Source organism: Bison bison, unplaced genomic scaffold (assembly GCF_000754665.1).
Source record: "Bison bison bison isolate TAMUID 2011002044 unplaced genomic scaffold, Bison_UMD1.0 scf7180017864291, whole genome shotgun sequence".
Classification (NCBI taxonomy): Eukaryota; Metazoa; Chordata; class Mammalia; order Artiodactyla; family Bovidae; genus Bison; species Bison bison.
In genome coordinates, this window is record NW_011494863.1 from 3,509,028 (window position 1) to 3,530,575 (window position 21,548).

The window sequence follows — 21,548 nt, forward strand, 5'->3', positions numbered from 1 at the left end:
ACATCCATACATGACTACTGGAAAAACCATAGCCTTGACTAGACGGACCTTTGTTGGCAAAGTAATGTCTCTGCTTTTCAATATGCTATCTAGGTTGGTCATAAGTTTTCTTCCAAGGAGTAAGTGTCTTTTAATTTTATGGCTGCAATCACCATCTGCAGTGATTTTGGTTTGGGTTGACTTAAATTAGTGACTGACTTAACAATGTCTAAAGAACGGACCTTGAACATACATGATGGGCTTCAGAGAAGCTTAGAGGGCTTAGAAAGATGTTATTTTATAGGGGACAAAGCCAAAACACTTGATGCTTTCAGATAAGGACTTTCTTCATGGCTGTTGTAAGCTTTTAAGGGTGAGGACCATACTTGTTCATCTTCTAACACTGTGTCTAGCACAGTATCTAAGTCATGTTTATGCTCATTACCAGGGCATTGTCTCTCTGCTCCATGTTCATTCTTCTCTGCTTTCTTTTCATGGTGGAGCTGGACCTTGTAATCTTTTCTCCTTCGCCAGCTGATGCCACTTAAGGTTTGTCAGTAGAGGGCGCTGGAGGGCTGCTGTGAGAGAAAGGGGCTTTTTTCTAGGGTTCTTGTGCTTTTCTTTTTGCTCCTATGGCAATGGCCAGTGGGCAGCTTTCTGCTGAAGACCTAGTGGTGCACAACCTCCAGTGAGTGCCACTGACACCCCAGTGAGTTGCTTGCAGAGTTTTGCCAGTACTTCTGTGGGCAGCTCCCTGAAGCACCGTGCTGAGAGCTTCTGTCCCCTGTGTGCCACGGCCACACCTTTGCCCATGAAGTCTGAATGTTGTCCTCCAGAGAGGGGCTTCTCGCTTATTTGTTCCTTCCTTCAATACTTTTCTCAGTCTTGGGGGTTGTAACTGCTCCCTACATCTGCTGTTCAGTTATCTTCAGAGGTCGCTTTACCCCTCTTTGTAGACAGCCCCTTTTTACTAGCTAAAAATTCTTTCCATTGATATTTTCCTATTTAAATTATTGGTGTGGTTTCTGTCTTCTTATCAGACCTTGACTAACCTAGTCCCAAATGCTCAGTAGGTAATGGGTGAACTAATGAGGGAATTGAGGTAAGATGCTTCATTTTCAGCTTATTGATGCTGTTTATCTTGTGGACTGGACTGCATTGACTAGCCTTCTGCCCAATCGAATTCTTCCCAGATGTTTCAGTTGCTTGGGAGTTACACATTTTCAAGTGTTATGTAAAACCATCTCTCTTTTTCATACCAATTAAATATGATGTGACAGGTTCTCGTAGCCCCAAAGATAAACCAATTTCTCCCTCGTTTTTCCTCTGTGCACTGCCACCCTGGATTGGGTTTTTGTCCTGTATTATCAGAAATCATCTGGTCAGTTTTAAAACAAGCACCATTTCCTAGGTGATTTGGGGATCCTCATGTAGATATTCTTATTTTGAAAATGTCATAGATTTTACCTTTCATTTCTATGTTGTTCGGTTGCTAAGTCATGTCTGACTCTTTGCAACCCCATGTACTGCAGCACTTCAGGCTTCCCTGTCCTTCACTATCTCTCAGCTTGCTCAAACTCATGTCCACTGAGTCAATGATGCCATCCAACCATCTTATCCTCTGTTGCCCTCTTCTCCTCTTGCCCTCAATCTTTCCCAGCATTGGGGTCTTTTCCAGTGAGTTGGCTCTTAGCATAATGTGGCCAAAATATTGGAGCTTCAGCTTCAGCATCAGTCTTTTTAATGAATATTCAGGTTTGATTTCCTTTAGAATTGACTTCGGAGAAGGCAGTGGCAACCCACTCCAGTTCTCTTGCCTGGAAACTCCCATGGACGGAGGAGCCTGGTAGGCTGCAGTCCATGGGGTGGCAAAGAGTCAGACATGACTAAGTGACTTCACTTTCACTTTTCACTTTCATGCATTGGAGAAGGAAATGGCAACCCACTCCAGCTTTCTTGCCTGGAAAATCCCAAGGATGGAGGAACCTGGTAGGCTGCTGTCTACAGGGTCGCACAGAGTCGGACAGGACTGAAGCAACTTAGCAGCAGCAGCAGCAGAATTGACTTACTTGATCTCCTTCCAGTCTGACAGACTCTCAAGAGTCTTCTCCAACACCACAGTTCAAAAGCATCAATTCTTCAGCACTTACCCTTCCTTATGGTTTAACTCTCACATCCATACATGACTACTGGAAAAAAGCATAACTTTGACTATGTGGACCTATGTTGGCAAAGTGATGTCTTTGCTTTATAATATGCTATCTAGATGGATGGTGGCGCTAGTGGTAAAGAACCCGCCTGCCAGGGCAGGAGACCCAAAAGGCTGAGGTTCGATTCCTGGGTCAGGAAGATCTCCTGGAGAAGGGCATGGCAATCCACTTCAGTATTCTTGCCTGGAGAATCTCATGGATAGACAAGCCTGGTGGGCTACAGTCCATGGGGTCACAAAGAGTCGGACACAACTGAGCGACTAACACAACAGGTATGTCACAGCTTTCCTTCTAAGGATCAAGCATCTTTTATTTTCACGTCTGCAGTCACTGTCAACAGTGATTTTGGAGCCCAGGAAAATAAAATCTGTCACTGCTTCCCCTTCTGTTTGCCTTGAAGTGATGGGACCAGATGTCATGATTTTAGTTTTTTGAATGTTGAGTTTTAAACCAGCTTTTTCACTCTCCTCTTTTACCTCTTTAGTTCCTCTTCACTTTCTGCCATTAGAACGGTATCATCTATTTATCTGAAGCTGCTGCTATTTCTACCTGCAATCTTGATTCCAGCTTGTGATTCATCCAGCCCATATTTGCAGAGCATGGTGTGCTCTGCAAATAAGTTAAATAAATAGGGTGACAGTATACAGCTTTGTTGTACTCCTTTCCCAATTTTGAACTAGTCAGTTGTTCCATGTAAGATTCTAACTGTTGATTCTTGACCCACATATAGGTTTCATTTCTATAGGCAATGACTAAATTCTGAACATAGTTGATATTCCCAGGCTATGAACAGTCCTGTGTCTACAATTTACACAAAACGTGTGAGCATAGGATAACATTCCTATCACATATTGTGGAGAAGAAAGTTCAGTAAAGTAATCTAATGTCTTGCTCTTATGTATCTCTGCTGCTGCTGCTGCTGCTAAGTCGCTTCAGTCGTGTCTGACTCTCTGCGACCCCGTAGATGGCAGCCCACGAGGCTCCCCCATCCCTGGGATTCTCCAGGCAAGAACACTGGAGTGGGTTGCCATTTCCTTCTCCAATGCATGAAAGTGAAAAGTGAAAGTGAAGTTGCTCAGTTGTGTCTGACTCTTATCGACCCCATGGACTGTAGCCCACCAGGCTCCTCCATCCATGGGATTTTCCAGACAAGAGTACTGGAGTGGGGTGCCATTGCCTTCTCCTATGTATTTCTAGGTTAGACTAAAATGTTTTTCCTGAGGCACATTTCATTTCCACATGAAATGTGAAAATCACAATGAAGTGTGTTTCTGTGATGATTTGTACAAATTGCCTACCTACAGCTACATCCCCAAACACTACAGCCAAGTGAACTAAATCCTGAAATTGAATACAGTTCCAAAGAGGTAGTGCCCAACCCTTCATTAAGGCTGATAGAAAAGCACATCAAGGACGTGGTGAGGTTTTGCTTGTTTATGTAATAAAATAGACACCAGTGTTTAGCTGCTGAGTGTATAAATTTAGCCTGTGTGACAGTTGGAAGCTAAGAAGGAAGGAAGCAATTTGGGAAATACCTCCTCCCCACATCACAAATATTCTCAGACTCCTTGGAAGACCCCAAAACACCAAAACAAGGCCCTACAGTATATGCATTTTATAAAGCAAATCCACTCTCTAGCTTCAGGCTGTGTGTGACCTGGTTTCTCTCATTAATTTTATAGCTAGAGTGGAAAGCTAACAATGTAGTATGTCATGGTCAATATGTCAACCACAGAGTAAGTACCATGTTACAGAAAGATCCCAATAAGTCACTTAGTATCATTCCTTTGTAACTTGAGAGGGTATTGGATGAATCACTGGGGTCCAGAGTACCTGATGTCAGATCCCCATGTCTTAAGCACTCAGTTGTCTGCCTAGATTTTAGATTAATTTTATGTACAGTGGCAAAGGGAATCTTTCTCAGGGTGAAGAAGAGGTTTAGGGAGCCAAATCGGAAGGAGGGGAGTGTGCCACATTTTATGAGCCATCATTTCAACTTTAATACTTGTCAAACAAATCCTTAGCAATTGTGAAATGGAAAACATACAAATCCCACTGCTTGGCTGGGCTTCTTACTTTGCACGAATGCTCCTGAAAAGATTTTTTTTTTTAATTTGCAAAAGTTCAGTTAAGGGCACATCTCTGTTTAGTGTGTCACTTTTATCATGCTTGTTAATATCCTAACAACTCAAAAGCAATTAGGTTTGGGATTCCCCTCCTCTCTTCACCACGGGCAGACAGGCCATCACTGTCCTGCCAGAAATATGAAAGGTGACCTCATTTATATTTTTCTCTTTGCAGTCCAGTTCACCCATAAGAAGCATCCATAAGAGGTCAATTCTCAACCACCCTAAACCCCTCAAATATTTAGAGCGTAGGGTTACACTCTCTGGTTGGTTCAGCAAGGATGGGAATTTTTGAATCTCTGAGTAAGATGTAGTCCAGTTGCAGTGATGTTTATCTTATGACTGAGTCATGAATGGTATATACTTTTTTTTTTTTAGTAAATAAGAGCATCATTTCTATAAAGTGATGGAGACTGGAGAGGATGCTTAGAGGCCCTGGGTTTCTAGCCTTTTCCTGGCTTAGTCCACTTTTCATGTCTTGTTCAGAAAAGATTATGAAATAGGAATTGTGGGGTCAAGAGTGAGGCATGAAGTGAAGACAGTGGGAGTTAGGGAGGCGATGACCTGAAACCCCAAAGTCATGAGATTTCCGTAGGAGGAGGTTGTTTTTGTTGTTGTTTAGTCACTAAGTCGCATCCAAATCTTTGTGACCCCGTGGACTATCGCCCACCAGGCTACACAGGAGGGGAGAGGGTCAGAGTCTCTGTAGCTCTGAGAGCAGAAATCTGCTGAGACCAGCATTGGAGGCAGCACTGAGTGCCCATGGGATCTGCATCACTGCATTTGCTTTGCATGATTAGTAGCAAACCAGCTAAAAGAATTCATTATGCCCTTAAAACAGATGGTTCCTGGGTAACAGGATGTCCCTTTGTATTGTTTATTCAAGAGCAAACCACGTCTTATATATCTTTTTTGTTTTAATTAATTTACTTTTTAATTGAAGGACAATTGCTTTACAGAATTTTGTTGTTTTCTTGTCAAACGTCAACATGAATCAGCCATAAGTATACGTATATCTCCTCCCTCTTGAGCCTCCCTCCCTCTCTCTCCCCATCCCACCCCTCTAGGTTGATACAGAGCCCCTGTTTGAGTTTCCTGAGCCATACAGCAAATTCCCATTGCCTACCTGTTTTACATGTGGTGACATAAGTTTCCATGTTACTCTGTCCATACAGCTCGCCCTCTCTTCCCCTCTCCCCATGTCCAGAAGTCTGTTTCCTTTGTTTCTCCACTGCTGCCCTGCAAGTAAATTCTTCGGTTCCATCTTTCTAGATTCTGTATATATGCCTTAGTATACTATATTTATCCTTCTGACTTACTTCACTGTATAATAGGCTCTAGGTTCATCCACCTCATTAGATCTGACTCAAATGTGTTCCTTTTTATGGCTGCGTAATATTCCATTGTGTATGTGTACCACAGCTTCTTTGTCCATTCATCTGTTGATGGACATCTAGGTTGCTTCCATGTTCTAGCTATTGTAAACAGTGCTGCTGGGAACAATGGGATGCATGTCTTTTTCAGTTTTGGTTTCCTCAGTGTATATGCCTAGGAGTGGGATTGCTGGGTCAAATGGTGGTTTTATTGCTAGTTCTTTAAGTAATCTCCATACCGTCTTCCATACTGGCTGTATCAATTTGCATTCCCACCAACAGTGCAAGAGGGTTACCTTTTCTCCACACCCTTTCCAGCATTTATTGTTTGTAGACTTTTTGATGGTGGCCATTCTGACTGGTATGCATGATCTCTCATTGTCGTTTTGATTTGCATTTCTCTAATAATGAGTGATGTTGAGCATCTTTTCATGTGTTTGTTAGGCATCTGTATGTCTTCTTTGGAGAAATGTCTGTTTAGGTCTTTTCCCCGCTTTTTTATTGAGTTGTTTGTTTTTCTGATATTGAGTTGTATGCGCTGCTTGTATATTTTGGAAATGAATCCTTTGTCAGTTGTTTCATTTGCTATTATTTTCTCCCATTCTGAGGGTTGTCTTTTCACCTTGCTTTTAGTTTCCTTTGCTGTGCAAAAGCTTTTAAGTTTAATCAGATCCCACTTGTTTACTTTTGTTTTTATTTCCATTACTCTAGGAGGTGGGTGTGGAGGATCTTGCTTTGATTTATGTCATTGAGTGAAGAGCATACCATGTCTTTGAAAACACTAAAGTCAAACAAAATATATGAGCCTAGTAGGGTCCAGTCATCTTTGGGAAGGAGATTGGTTGCATTAAGCCAGTGTATTTTAATCTGTGGTTGTGACCCTGAATGCTCTGACCCCATTTAATTGATGTTTGACCAGCATTTTTTAGGGGAATGTAATAGAAAAATCTCAGTGTGGATTTCATATGTATAATGTTTTACATTTTTTGGTTTCAATTATGTGAATGTTAAAAGCAATATGTGTACTATGTTAGAAAATGGAATAGAAAATGTAGTTCTTATAGTTGCTTAAGCTCCAAAAACTAGACAACTACTAATTTAGGCAACTTTAGAAGGAAAAGGAGGGATCGATCGTGATACATAACTCACAGAGTGAGCAAACACCACCCAACTATTTTTTATAGTTACATGTACACATGTGAGCATGCATGCATGTGCGAGCATATGCATATGTTTGCATATGTGTGAGGGTGCATGTGTGTGATCTGATTCTGTCACAATGTCTAGGATGCAGTGTCCTTCCTTCTAAGAATAAGAAGTCATAATGTTGTTCAGTTGCTCAGTCATGTCTGACTCTTTACGACCCCATGGACTACAGCACGCCTGGCTTCCCTATCCTTCATCATCTCCTGGAGTTTGCTCAAACTCATGTCCGTTGAGTTGATGATACCATCCAACCCATCTCATCCCCTGTCACCCCCTTCTCCTGCCCTCAATCTTTCCCAGCATCACGATCTTTTCCAGTGAGTCAGCTCTTTGCGTCAGGTGGCCAAAGTATTGGAGCTTCAGATTTAGCATCAGTCTTTTTAATAGCATTCAGGGTTACTTTCCTTTAGGATTGACTTGTTTGATCTCCTTGCAGTCCAAGGGACTCTTAAGAGTCTTCTCCAACACCACGGTTCAAAAGCATCAATTCTTTGACACTCAGCCTTCTTTATGGGCCAGCTCTCACGTCCCTACGTGACTACTGAAAAATCATAGCTTTGACTATATGGACTAGGAATTTATTTAAGGAGATGTTTTTTATGTGTTAATTTCAGAAAATCCAATGGGCAGACCTCTAACCCTACATCAAGGTTCTGGAAGATGCAAGAGATGCTCTTCTTTCCATTGACTGAAAACTGTAAGTATAGCCTTAAATTTTTTTTCAAGTTATTGTACCTTTGCCAAGTGCAAGCTGGTTAGCTTTCCAATAGTAGCATAATTTTGCATGCTACAATGAAGAATTAGTGTTGCAGGGCCACCCCAGACAGGTCATGGTGTAGAGTTCTGACAAAAAGTGGTCCACTGAAGTAGGAAATGGCAAACCACTCTAATATTCTTGCCTTGAGAACCCCATGAAAAGTATGAAAAGGCAAAAAGATATGACATCAGAAGATGAGCCCCCCCCAGGTTGGTAGATGTCCAATATGCTACTGAGAAGGAGTGAAATAAGTACAAAAAGAATGAAAAAAGGCTGGGCCAAAGAGGAAATGATGCCCAGGTGTGGATGTATCTGGTGGTGAAAGTAAAGTTCAGTGCTTTAGAGAACAATATTGCATAGGAACCTGGAATGTTAGGTAGATGAATCAAGGTAATTTGGAAGTGGTCAAACAGGAGATGGCAAGAGTGAACGCCGACATTTTAGGAATCAGTGAACTAAAATGGATGAGAATGGGTGAATTTAATTCAGATGACCATTATGTCTACTACTGCAGCCAAGAATCCTTTAGAAGAAATGGAGTAGCCCCCATAGTCAACAAAAGAGTCTGTAATGCAATCTCAAAAATGACAGAATGATCTCGGTTCATTTCCAAGGCAAATCATTCGACATCACAGTAATTCAAGTCTATACCCCAACCAGGTTCTAATGTCAAAGAAGCTGAAGTTCACCAGTTCTGTGAAGACCTATAAGGCCTTCTAGAACTATCATCAAAAAAAGATGTCCTTTCATCATAGGTGATTGGAAATCAAAAGTAGGAAATCAAGAGATACCTGGAGTAATAGGCAAGTTTGGCTTTGGAGTACAAAATGAAGGAGGGCAAAGGCTAACAGTATTGTCAGGAGAACACACTGGTCATAGCAAACACCCTCTTCCAACAACCCAAGAGATGACTCTACCCATGGACATCACCAAATGGTCAATATAGAAATCAGTTTGATGATATTCTTTGCACCCGAAGATGGAGAAACTCTATATAGGCAGCAAAAAGAAGACCTGGAGTGGACTGTGGCTCATATCATGAACTCCTTATTGCAAAATTCAGGCTTAAATTGAAGAAAGTAGGGAAAACCACTAGGACATTTAGGTATGACCTGAATCAAATCTCATGATTATACAGTAGAGGTGGTGAATAGATTCAAGGGATTAGATCTGATAGACAGAGTGCCGAAGAACTGTGGATGGAGGTTTGGAACATTGTACAGTAGATGGTGACCAAAACCATCCCAAAGAAAAAGAAATGCAAGATGACAAGTTGGTTGTCTGAGGAGACCTTAAAAATAACTGAGAAAAGAAGAGAAGTGAAAGGCAAAGGAGAAAGGGAAAGATATACCCAGCCTATTGCAGAGTTCCAAGAATAGCAAGGAGCGATAAGAAAGCCTTCTTAAGTGAACAATGCAAAGAAATAGAGGAAAACAATAAAATAGGAAAGGCTGGAGATCTCTTCAAGAAAATTGGAGATACCAAGGGACCATTTTTTACTAGAATGGGCACAATCAAGGACAGAAATGGCAAGGACCTAGCAGAAGCAGAACATATTAAGAAGAGGTGGCAAGACTACACAGAAGAACTATACAAAAAGGTCTTAATGACCTGGATAACTGTGATGGTGTGGTCACTCACTGAGAGCCAGACATTTTGAAGTGTGAAGTCAAGTGGGCCTTAGGAAGCATTACTATAAGCAAAGCTAGTGGAGATGATGGAATTCCAGCTAAGCTACTTCAAATCCTAAAAGAAGATGCTATGAAAGTGCTACACTCCATATGTCTGCAAATTTGGAAAATAGCAGTGGCCACAGGACTGGAAAAGGTCAGTTTTCATTCCAATCCCAAAGAAGAGCAATGCCAAAGAATGTTCAAACCATCATGTTATGTGATCATTTCACATGCTAGCAAGGTAATGCTCAAAATCCTTCAAGCTAGGCTTCAGTGGTACATGAACTGAAAACTTCCGGATATATCAAAGTAGCTTTAGGAAAGACAGAAACCATAGATCAAATTTCCAATATCCATTGGATCATAGAAAAAGCAAGGGAATTCCAAAAACATCTGCTTCATTGACTATGCTAAAGCCTTTTACTGGGTGGATCACAACAAACTGAGGAAAATTCTTAAGAAGTTGGGAATACCAGACCATTTTACCTGCCTCCTGTGGAGCTTGTATGCAAGTCCAGAAGCAACAGTTAGAACTGGACATAGAACAATGGACTTGTTCCAACTTGGGAAAGAAGTACATCAAGGCTGTATATTGTAACCCTGCTTATTTTACTTATATGCACAGTACCTCATGGGAGGTGCCAGGCTGGATGAATCATAAGCTGGAATCAAGATTGTCAGGAAAAATATCAACAATCTCAAATACACAGATGATACCACTCTGATAGCAGAAAGTGAAGAGGAACTAAAGAGCCTCTTGTTGAGGGTGAAAGAGGTGAGTGACAAAGCTGGTTTAAAACTCAACATTCAAAAAACTAAGATCATGTCATCAGAAAACTAATTTCATGGCAAATAGATGAGAAAAAGTGTAAACGGTGTCTAATTTTATTTTCTTGGGCTCCAGAATCACTGCTGATGGTCAGTTTCATGAAATTCACTTTCATGACTGCAGTCATGAAATTAAAAAATGCTTGCTCCTTGGAAGAAAAGCTATGACAAACCTAGACTGCATATTAAAAAGCAGAGACATCACTTTGTCGACAGAGATCCATATAATCAAAGGTATGGTTTTTCCAGTAGTCATGTGCAGATGTGTAGGTTGGACCATAAAGAGAAGACTGAGTGCCTAAGAATTGGTGCTTTTGAACTGTAGTGCTAGAGAAGATTCTTGAGAGTCCCTTGAACCATAAGGAGATTGAACCAGTCAATCCTAAAGGAAATCAACCCTGAATATTCATTAAAAAGACTAATGCTAAAGCTGAAGCTCCAATACTTTGGCCACCTGATACGAAGAGCCTACTCATTGGAAAATACTCTGATGCTGGGAAAGGTGGAGGGCAAGAGAAAAAGGGGGCAACAGAGGGATGAGAGGGGGTGACAGAGGGATGAGATGATTAGATGGCATCACCGACTCAGTGGACATGGGTTTGAGCAAACTCTGGGAGATGGTGAAGGACAGGGAAGCCTGGGGTGCTTCAGTTTATGGGATCACAAAGAGTCAGACACAACTTCGCAACTCAACAACAACAACAACAAGTTAGTAACGGTCCTTGGCTCTTCAGGGGGCAAATTTCCTGCATATATTTCCCTAATGGATTCCTGGAAAAGCACTGTTATTGCCTTAGGTTTCCAAACAAAATGAAAAAATGTTTTTCCTATCAACCTTCAATGTCTCATATCTGGTAACAAGCTAAGTGAAGGAAACAAAGCAGCCAGAGCTCAGGGATGCCAGCTAAGTCCTTGCGCAGGGAGATGAGACACGGTGACGTTGAAAAACCGAGAGAAAAGTTTTCGCCTATAAGTGTAACATTTACTAATATTTTTAAGGTGCAAAAAAAGAGAGACAGTGATGTGAATGACAGGCATCTTCTTCTTCTGAGGTCTGCTTTGCAGCCCAGGAACTTGATCGGTTTAAGCAGTATGCTTTACAAGGTTGAGGACCTGGGCTCCATCTCCTCCAGCACAAAGCACAGACCCTTATCTTCGGTAACATGGGATGCTCTAGTCAGTTTTTTGTAAGTCCACATGGTTAGCCATAGGAGGCTTTAATTATCACCCCTTCCGAGGAAACAGATTTCCACCACCTCTACCATCATCACATTGAAAACAATCAGAAGCGTATATGCTCCTGATGCTTTGTGCAAAATGCCAGGCAACTCGTAGCAGTTGGCTTGAAAATGAATCCACACGACAGGCATCTGACAGGCAGATGGCTCCGCAACTTTCTCACGGGAGAGAGAGAGCAACAGGAATGCTCCATGCTTGAGGAACGAGAACATGTTCAAAACAGAACAGGGAACTGCCGCCCACTTCCTTCATGTAAGTTTGGAAGGCTTTTTTTTTTTTTTATTGATTTGAAGGCTATCACCCTGAACTGACATGGTTCTGCAATTGCAGTGTTAGGTTTACCTGGCCATATCCTGACACTTGGATAGAGGTTTATCTCAAGCTGGGGGCTGCTAATTCTTCCAAAACCTTGGTTTCTGGGAGTTGTTTATTCAGCAGTAATCTACAGATTCTCTGGTCTTTACTTGACTGAAAGAAATGAATCCTCAGCATTTTTCATTATAAACATTATATAATGCCCTGGGAGAGAATACAGCAGCAAACCAGGCAGACAGTGTTCCCAGGGGCACCAGGACCCAGTGAAATGCCTGGCACACCTTTGGCACTTACTCATCGAGCGAATACACAAATAACGACTGGGCTGAGCTTGTCAAGTTCACAGTAATGTTTCTTCTCAATGCTTTGCGTCTTTGCAACCACAGACTTCTGTCTCATCTTTTAGCCACAGTTTTAATTTTTCTTGGCCAATGTTATACTTGAATTTGATTCATAAACTAAAAATTATGGACCATTATAAATATCTTAGAATTTGTCTCTGGGTACCTTTTCCTGGCCAAATCTTTATAGTCAAGAGATGTCAAGCCACACTGCACTATCCCCAACTTCCCTGCAAAGACTTACTAAAATAAAATAAAATTGTCTTATCCGAGTTACAAAAACAGAAAAAGTTATGAAATGTTCTGCTGTACAAATGCAGAATTATATTAATAATGTAGTGTTAACTTAGTTCCTCAATTGTAGTATCATGCTGAACTTTCACATATTGCCATTTTTCTTATTCATAATAGTTCAATTACTAAGGAATTACCTTTCAATTAATAATTACTGAAAATCATTATAAGACATCAGTTTTTATACACAATTATATCATTGCTTGAGAGTCCCCATTTTCAAAAGAAAATTTATAACACCACAGTGAAAAACAAAGAGAAATCTCATTTTCGAAGGTAAATGTAGTAGTCTAAGTAGTAGATAATTAAGGAGCTTATATAGCATATGCTATTATTATCATTCTCAATGGCTGAATACTAATGAGTTTAACTGCCTTTGAGCTATATATTTTTAAATATGGGTAGAAGGTACAATCTCACAGTAAATTTAAATGGCTTATTAAAGGCCTTTACATGGCAACAGTGTCATGTCAGAGATGAATGGTGTTTCTAATTTGCTAGCCACTTGGGTCAAGTTTTCTTGAAGCAGGAAGCATATTTATATAAGTAATCATCACACAAACAGCCTTTTGGGAAAAGCTGTTTGTGAGCGTTTAACATTTTTGAAGTATGCTTTTGTATATCTTCTAAATGAGCATTTTATAGGCATTGGGCCAAAGCGCTTTAAACCCACAATCCTTAACTCAAGCATAACTGCCTGAGTACAGGAAGATCCATGGGGCATGGGGTCTGGGTTTGAGCCCCTTTATATTTGAATAACACTTTTAGGGACCTTGCTATTTAATGTGTGGGGGTGGAGTGGATAGGCAGCAGCATCTGCAGCACCTAGGAGCTTGTAAGAAATGGGAAAACTCCACCACAGACCCACTGAACCATAATCTGCAGTCAAACAAGATGCTCTATGGTTTGTAAGCAGTGCCCCGAGACCCCAAACCTGTACTTTCTGGTGCCCACACACAGGTCATGGTGTCCCTTTCTCTTTCCTTCTCATTTCTAGAATATCCTTCTTGGAGAATAACATTCTCTCAGCCCATGCTTCCCCTATCTTATCACTCCCACACCCACTCCCCAGACCCAAATGAACTTTGCAACACCTGACAACCTGATTTTTATCAAGAACCCACTTCTGCTCTCCACCTGACATCATCCAAGGGCTTCCTGCTGCTGAATGACCAGGGGGATCTCAAGACATTGTAACAGCTCCTAAGGCTGTGCCTTCATTCTGCTCTCCTGTGCCTGAGCCTCCCACAATCCTCCCAGTGGGATTGTGCACTGAAATCCCACTCGAATCCAGTCAGCTTCCCCTTGCCATTGGAATCCCTTCTGTTCTTGAGAGAGGATTTCTTCATCCATGTTTCCACTCATGGAAAGCTGCCTTCCTCCAACCTAGCCATCAACTTTTCTGCTGACATTCGTGATGGATTGAAAGGATGAAAGGGAATCATGCCAGATGTTCGGGGGACTCACAGGCAGGGTTTACTCTGTAGAGGGAATTGCATGCAGTTACTCCCAACCCACTTGGCAGCCCCCTGCTCATACTTCATTTGGCCCCACCCATGCATTGAGAGGCTCAGCCAGCAGCAGATGCCCAGAGGCAATTGGACTTCCAAACCAGACCCAGACTGGCCAGCCAGCTGGCCCCTAAAAGCCATTTGGTCCCTCAGTTCCAAACTGTGCCAGGATGAAGGGCTCTAAAAATAGTGAACTGGGCATTTAGAAGCGCGTTACAGGTTTAGGCTCTGTGGGCCAGGGGTTAGCACGGCCAATGGTAAAGGGTACAATCTGGGGTCAGCCAGGTGAGGACCCCTTCAGATTCCTCTGGAGTGGTCAGCACCCACAACAGATTTCTTTAATCAGAGGAGACTGGCAGGGGGAGAAACAAGATGGCTTTCTGGCCGAAGTGAGTCCGAGGACCGAGTTTAGACCTTCCGTTCTTCTTGAGACCAACGAACCAATGCTTCTCTGCATGCTTCTTGGATATGTAGGTGTTGTAATGGTTTTCCTCCAACCTTTCCAGGAACAAACATTCCTCATTGGGTGTCTGCTAAAAAAAATAATAAAACCAGAGAGAGTAGAATAATTAGTGAGTGGTTTTCGGTGGGGTTCCTCTGTTTACTAGTTGTGTGACCTTGGGCAAGTTAGTGAGGCTCTCGTGCTTCACTTTTTTTTGTTCATTGAAGCAAATACTGGGAAAATAAGGGAACCTGTGCCTGAGGCTAAAAATGAGGACTTCGGTGAGCCTTCAGTGTGCGTCTGCTGTTACGCAAGCTCTTCTCGCGTCTGTTGTGCTCAGGACCCTGCACTCTCCCATGGAGGAAATCCTGAATGACTTTAAGTACCTCAAGCACAAGGCTGAATCTTTTGTCTCTGTGGAGACCTGACACCTAGGTTTGACCGTGAGAAACATCCAAAATAGGTGAGACCAGATTGTGATGCTGTGGGCCCTTCTTAGGTGTGATCCTGAGGAGTAAATGAAACCTGCCAATTTTACTTTACACCCTGGTGATTTTCACTAACAACATCAGGATTTTACTTTAATGCTATTTTGAACATGCTGCTGCTGCTGTACTGCTAAGTCGCTTCAGTCGTGTCCTACTCTGAGCGACCCCATAGACGACAGCCCTTCAGGCTTCCCCGTCCCTGGGATTCTCCAGGCAAGAACACTGGAGTGGGTTGCCATTTCCTTCTCTGATACATGAAAGTGAAAACTGAAAGTGAAGTCACTCAGTCGTGTCCAACTCTTCCCGACCCCATGGACTGTAGCCTACCAGGCTCCTCGGTCCATGGGATTTTCCAGGCAAAAGTACTGGAGTGGGTTGCCATTGCCTTCTCCATTATGAACATGAGTGCACAAAATATGTCCTGAGCACAAAACACATCCTGAACATAAAGGGTTTTTTTTTTTTTTAATGAAAATAACTTTATTTGTTGCTACTTATCAAAAGAATGGTACTTGTAAAAATCACAGCTTCACTTTAAAAACAGAAAGAAAAAAATCACCCCAAAGCATATCCATTCAGATATAGGCATCTGTTAACAGTTGATGAACTTCCTTCCATACATCTTTATGTATGAGCATACAGAGACTAGATAGGCCATATGGATATAGATTTAGGATGTTATCAAAATGGCATGTTATCTCTGCTGTTTTAAAAATGGGTGATAAACCTATGAAAACATTTAATCTCACTAGCAAGAAGAGGCAAATTAAAAAATGATTTAACTTATGTTGGTTATAATAATCTTAAAAAGATTTACAAGGCTTAGTATTGGGGAGAGTGTGGGGAATAGGCACTTTTACACACAGTTGGTGAGATAAATTGGTGGAAACTTTTTGAGGGGACTTTTGCATATGCTGAAGCTGAAACTCCAATACTTTAACCACCTGATGTGAAGAACTGACTCATTAAAAAAGACCCTGATGCTGGGAAAGATTGAAGGCAAGAGGAGAAGGGGATGAAGAAGATGAGAAGATTGGATGGCATCACCAACTCGATGGACATGAGTTTGAGCAAGCTCTGGGAGTTGGTAATAGACAGGGAGGCCTAGTGTGCTGCAGTCCATGGGGTCGCAAAGAATTGGACATGACTGAGTGACTGAATTGAACTTGCATATGCATCAAAATTTAAAGTATTCATTACCCTTGACTCAGTGATTTCCCTTCTAGGGATTGACACTTCTGAGATAGTTGAGCCAGTGTAAAACTATATTTTCAAAAGCTGTTCTTTGAAATATTGGCTATAATGATAACAAGGGAAACAATGTAAGTACCCATGGAAAGGTGATTGGTTAAGTGGAGAGCGGTATGTCCACGTGAAAGGATCCAATGCAACTGTCAGTTTATTAACTGGATAGATAGTTAAAACATTTTAAATTGTGCAATTACATTGAAAATATCTACCAACAATTACTTTTCTTTTTTTTTTTTTTTACTAAAATGCATGTTAGAATGGGAGGGATTCCAGTTCTTGGCACTTTCTATTTGTCAAGATTTCAGAATACATTAATTATGTTTGGACATAAGACAGGAATTTTAAAATACATGTGCTCTGTATTGACTTAGCTCCAATTCCAAGTCATGTGATGTCTGTATTATCTGTTCACTCAGCAGCGATTGGCAAGTCCCTTTCTGGTGGTTTCCAGTCCTATTGTTTATTCTCTACTGGTGAGCATGTTTGTCTGTATAGACTGTCAGTCCTTCTGAGGAAAGAGATGGAATCTTGTCAGCCTTGTGTCTCCTCCCCAACACAGAGAACTTGCACATAAGAGGTGCTCACCAAGTAGGTGATGAATGTACTTTCATTCTTGAGTTCATCTGAAGTATTCAGTGAGGTTATCTTTGATTAGTAAGGAACTACATAAAAGGATTATACAGTGAAAGTGACAGATAGATTCAAGGGATTAGATCTGATAGAATGCCAGAAGAACTATGGATGGAAGTTCCTAACATTGTATACGAGGTGGTGATCAAAACCATTCCCAAGAAAAAGAAATGCAGAAAGGCAAAATGGTTGTCTGAGGAGGCCTTACAAATAGCTGAGACAGAAGAGAAGTGAGGCAATGAGAAAAGCAAAGATATACCCATCTGAATGCAGAGTTCCAAAGAATAGCAAAGAGAGATAAGAAAGCCTATCTAAGTGATCAATGCAAAGAAATAGAGGAAAACAATAGAATGGGGAAGACTAGAGATCTCTTCAATAAAATTAGAAATACCAAGGGAACATTTCATGCAAAGATGGGTACAATAAAGGACAAAAATGGTATGGACCTAACAGAAGCAAAAGATATTAAGAAGAGGTGGCAAGAATACACAAAAGAACTACACAAAAAAGATTTTCATGACCCAGATAACCACGATGGTGTGATCACTCACCTAGAGCCAGACATTTTCGAGTGTGAAGTCAAGTGGGCCTTAGGAAGCATCACTATGAACAAAGCTAGTGGAGATGATGGAATTCCAGCTGAGCTGTTTCAAATCCTAAAAGATGATGCTGTGAAAGTCCTGCACTCAATACGTCAGCAAATTTGGAAAACTCAGCAGTGGTCATAGGACTGGAAAAGGTCAGTTTTCATTCCAATCTCAAAGAAGAGCAATGCCAAAGAATGCTCAAACTACCTCAGAGTTGCACTCATTTCACATGCTAGCAAAGTAATGCTCAAAATTCTCCAAGCCAGGCTTCAACAGTACATGAACCAAGAAATTCCAGATGTACAAGCTGGATTTAGAAAATGCAAAGGAACCAGAGATCAAATTGCCAACATCCATTGGATCATACAAAAAGCAAGAGAATTCCAGAAAAACATCTACTTCTGCTTCATTGACTATGCTAGTCTTTGACTGTATGGATCACAACAAACTGTGGAAAATTCTTAAAGAAAGGGGAATACCAGACCACCTTACCTGCCTCCTAAGAAATCTGTATGCAGGTCAAGAAGCAACAGTTAGAACCAGACACAGAACAATGGACCGGTTCCAGATTGGGAAAGGAGTGCATCAAGGCTGTATATTGTCATCCTGCTTATTTTACTTATAAGGAAGTACTTCATGTGCAATTTGGGCTGGATGAAGCACAAGCTGGAATCAGGATTGCTGGGAAAAATATCAGTAACCTCAGATATGCAGATGACACCACACTTATGGAAGAAAGTGAAGAAGAACTAAAGATCCTCTTGATGAAGGTGAGAGAAGAGAGTGAAAAAAGCTTGCTTAAAACTCGACTTTCAAAAAACTAAGATCATGGCATCCAGTCCCACCACTTCATGGCAAATAGATGGAGAAACAATGGAAGCAGTGACTGATGTTATTTTCTTGGGCTCCAAAATCACTGCAGATGGTGACTGCAGCCATGAAATTAAAAGACACTTGCTCCTTGGAAGAAAAGCTATAACAAACCTAGACAGCATATTAAAAACCAAAGAGATTACCTTGCCAACAAAGGTCCGTCAAGTCAAAGCTATGGTTTTTCCAGTAGTCATGTGCAGTGTGAGAGTTAGACCCTAAAGAGAAGGCTGAGTGCCTAAGAATTGGTGCTTTTGAACTGTAGTGCTGGAGAAGATTCTTGAGAGTCCCTTGAACCATAAGGAAATCCAGTCAATCCTAAAGGAAATCAACCCTGAATATTCATTAAAAAGACTGATGCTAAAGCTGAAGCTCCAATACTTTGGCCACCTCATAACAATGAACTTACTCATTGGAAAATACCTTGATGCTGGGAAAGATGGAGAGCAAGAGGAGAAAGGGGTGACAAAGGATGAGATGGTTGGATGGCATCACTGACTCAATGGACATGAGTTTGAGCAAACTCCAGGAGATGGTGAAGGACAGGAAAGCCCGGCATGCTGCAGTCCATGGGATTGCAAAGAGTTGGACACGACTGAGTGACTGAACAACAACAACAACAGCAGTGTAATAGGAGGTATTCTGCTCCTTATTCATCTCTAGTCTAGTGCAGTGACAGCTGGATGAGAAACTTTAGACCATTTTGGAACAAGATAGGATATAGATGTCATATTTGATTAGGCGACTCTGCTGCCTCTGGAGGAACTTACCCAGACATTACTGTCTGATGCACATCAGTGGGGTGGGAGGAGGTTGGCAGTGTTGGACGCAGGTGGGTTATCCACTCTCCTGCAGGGAGGACTCACCCTATGACAGCCCTCTGTGGGTGTCAGGCTTGGGTGCTGTGATGAAGCTGAGGACGGCCACGTCCCCCACCTGATGTGTCTATTACACAAGAGCAGTTGACACACACAGAATTGCTGAGTCACAGGCTGAGTCAGAGGCCAAATTGGAAATGCTCTATCTGTGCTTCAACCAGGATTTGTCAGCACTTACTGTGCACTTCGTGCAGTGCCATGGGCCTGAGGATTAACAGCTGATTCATGCCTCTTGTTCTAGTTAATTTTTTATATTTAGCATGAAAAGAATGAGGTGAAAGTGTTAGTCACTCAGTCATGTCTGACTCTTTGCGACCCCATGTCATGCTTTCCCCCAATTACGTAGGCGACAGATACCCACTATAGAAAATTTGGGAAATACAAAAAAGCATTCACGTATTATAAAGTCATCCATTCACCATTCCCAAAGATAAATATATTAATGTTTTAGAGCCTTTCAAACTTTAAAAAAAAATAAATATGTACTTTCCACGTATAAAAATTTGTATCTGGATAAATAAATACCTACTATTGGCTAAGAGCATGGGGCAGAGCTCTGAGATATTTTAGAACTTCGCTTCATCAATGAAGGCAGATGAAAATTAAAATGATATATTAAGATCACCCTGGGCATATTTCAGGTGAATCAGTGACATCCAAGACTATGGTTAGAGAAGCAGGTATTTCAGTCCTAGAGGAAATGGAATTTAGGGGTATTCTCCATCAAAGTTTTATACAAGTAAGAGAAGGCTATAATAAACATCAGGATTGACTTAAAGAAAGAAAAGCCATAAAACTGTAACATATGATAATGAAGGTAAGGAATTTGTAAAGCAGTTGCCTTATAGCTGTCATTGCTCCGTGTGTATGGATTCTGTGTGTTGTCTTTCTGACTCTCCTGACCTATGTAAGTATGTGGTAATAACTGTTCATCACCGTCTTTGCTTGAGATACAGCTCAGAGTAGGTGAGTAACTTGCCAAACTGGCAGAGATATGAGATTAAGTTATGAGTCTGAGACTGATTGATGGATTGGTCTATTGATTTCATTACAAATTGGAAGATCTGCCTTAAAAAAAAAAATCTACTCTCACTTTCAGTCACGGCCTAGCTCCAAACCCTTTCAAGTTGTCCAAATCAATCTGTATTTAAGCAAACAGCCTACAGGAGTCAGCTGTTCCTCCGATGGTCTCATCTGCTGAGCCCTAGTGGGCAGCATGAAAAAGATGAACTGTGTTCAAATCCCTAGCCCTAGCTGAAATTCCAGCTTCAAGAAAAAGTTTGAATTGTCACTTGGCAATTTGATTTAAGTTAAAGGGAGCCCCGGACTGAAATTCCCATGCTGGCTGCCTTTTGGTAGATGTCTTCATAAAAGGGAAGAAGGGGGTTTGGTGAAGCCTTAATGTTCAGTTGTTAGGCTACGGAGAAGGGATTATTGAAATCCGGAAATAATTCCAAAACGTGCAACCATTGGCTTTAGCTCTCTTTCAATTCAAATTGTTTACCAGAGAGATGAATAGGGACAAAATCAAATTGCCCCTGTTTCCTTCCTTTCTCAGAAAGATCAGTATGTACTGAGTCAGACATGTGTAAAGCCTTAAGTAAAAGAGGGAAGGAGCAGGGTTTTAGCCACTGAATAAGCTCTTAGACTGTGCTTCTGCAGGGCAGGGATGTGTCTATTCATTAACCTCCCCACTCCCACCCCTGCCCCCCACCCCTGTTTGTTGAATTAACTTATTAACCTTTTTATCCTTTTAGGTGACCCTTCCAGAATAAAAGGACTGTTTTAAAAGTTTTATGTATGACATATCAACTGCGGCAGTCTGGGCTCTGCAGTTTTTCTAAAAGGCATAAGAGACATACCTATATAACCCATGGCACATGCTCAGGAAGCATTTTTGGAATGAATGAACGAATGAATGAAGTGGGATTGGGTATTCTGGAGCAAGTGACTGGATGAGTTACTAAAATTTCAATCAATGTTTTCTCTTTGTCTATGTGATAATATGTTGGAGTATTTTGAGAGAATACCGCAAGAAACTCTTATGTTTGTGCCTAAAATAAGGCAGTGTGGAGGGTGGGAATCCTGCTGGAAAAAATAACAAACAGAGACTAATTGATGCTTTATAGTTTGCATCACTCCATGTAACAAGATTTCTGGAAACCTCAAACCTTGGCTGAGTCTGGAAGCATGTCAGCCTCATACTTACTGAGCCGTACAAAAGCCCGTCGGTGTCCATGGCCAAGAACTGGCCAGTCTCCGTACTCTTAATATACACCTCCCCTATGCTTTCCGCACAGAGCTGCAGCTGAACTGAAATAAAAATAACACGAGCAAAAGTAAATAAACACTAAGCCTTTGCCGATAGAGTCTGGCAGCCAGGACAGTTAGCCATGGAAAATTCTGCTCATTCATCTCACAGAGCCCTCAAGGATGAGCCTCATATTAATCAAAACATAGAAATACAGTTCCTTTTTCTTTGCCCTCCAAAGAAAGCCGTCTGTTGGGAGTCATGTTCTCGAGGGAAGGAGAGGTGGTGGCAGGCTCGCC

General features: G+C 41.5%; 2 protein-coding genes across 17 annotated transcripts in view; one reads left to right on the forward strand and one right to left on the reverse strand.

The window, feature by feature from the left end:
- LOC104996249 overlaps window positions 1-21,548 on the forward strand; it is a 354,524-nt gene that overhangs the window by 263,618 nt on the left and 69,358 nt on the right. For all 10 annotated transcript variants that reach the window (XR_826152.1, XR_826154.1, XR_826153.1 and 7 more), the window contains exon 7: window positions 7,509-7,591. Coding sequence is in view for 5 of the 10 variants with exons in the window: in XM_010850429.1 (XP_010848731.1) it covers window positions 7,509-7,591 (83 nt within the window). In the remaining 5 variants the exon portion in view is untranslated. The remainder of the gene's footprint in view (window positions 1-7,508; window positions 7,592-21,548) is intronic.
- The window catches only part of FGF1 (fibroblast growth factor 1 (acidic)), a 108,472-nt gene continuing 98,041 nt past the window's right edge, over window positions 11,118-21,548 (reverse strand). For 5 of the 7 annotated variants that reach the window (XM_010850422.1, XM_010850420.1, XM_010850421.1 and 2 more), the window contains 2 exons: window positions 21,208-21,311; window positions 11,118-14,385 (listed from right to left, as the gene is read on the reverse strand). In XM_010850422.1, coding sequence (XP_010848724.1) covers window positions 14,191-14,385; window positions 21,208-21,311 — 299 coding nt within the window. In that variant the 3' untranslated portion in view covers window positions 11,118-14,190. The remainder of the gene's footprint in view (window positions 14,386-21,207; window positions 21,312-21,548) is intronic. The other 2 variants (XM_010850426.1, XM_010850427.1) reach the window with 2 other exon arrangements.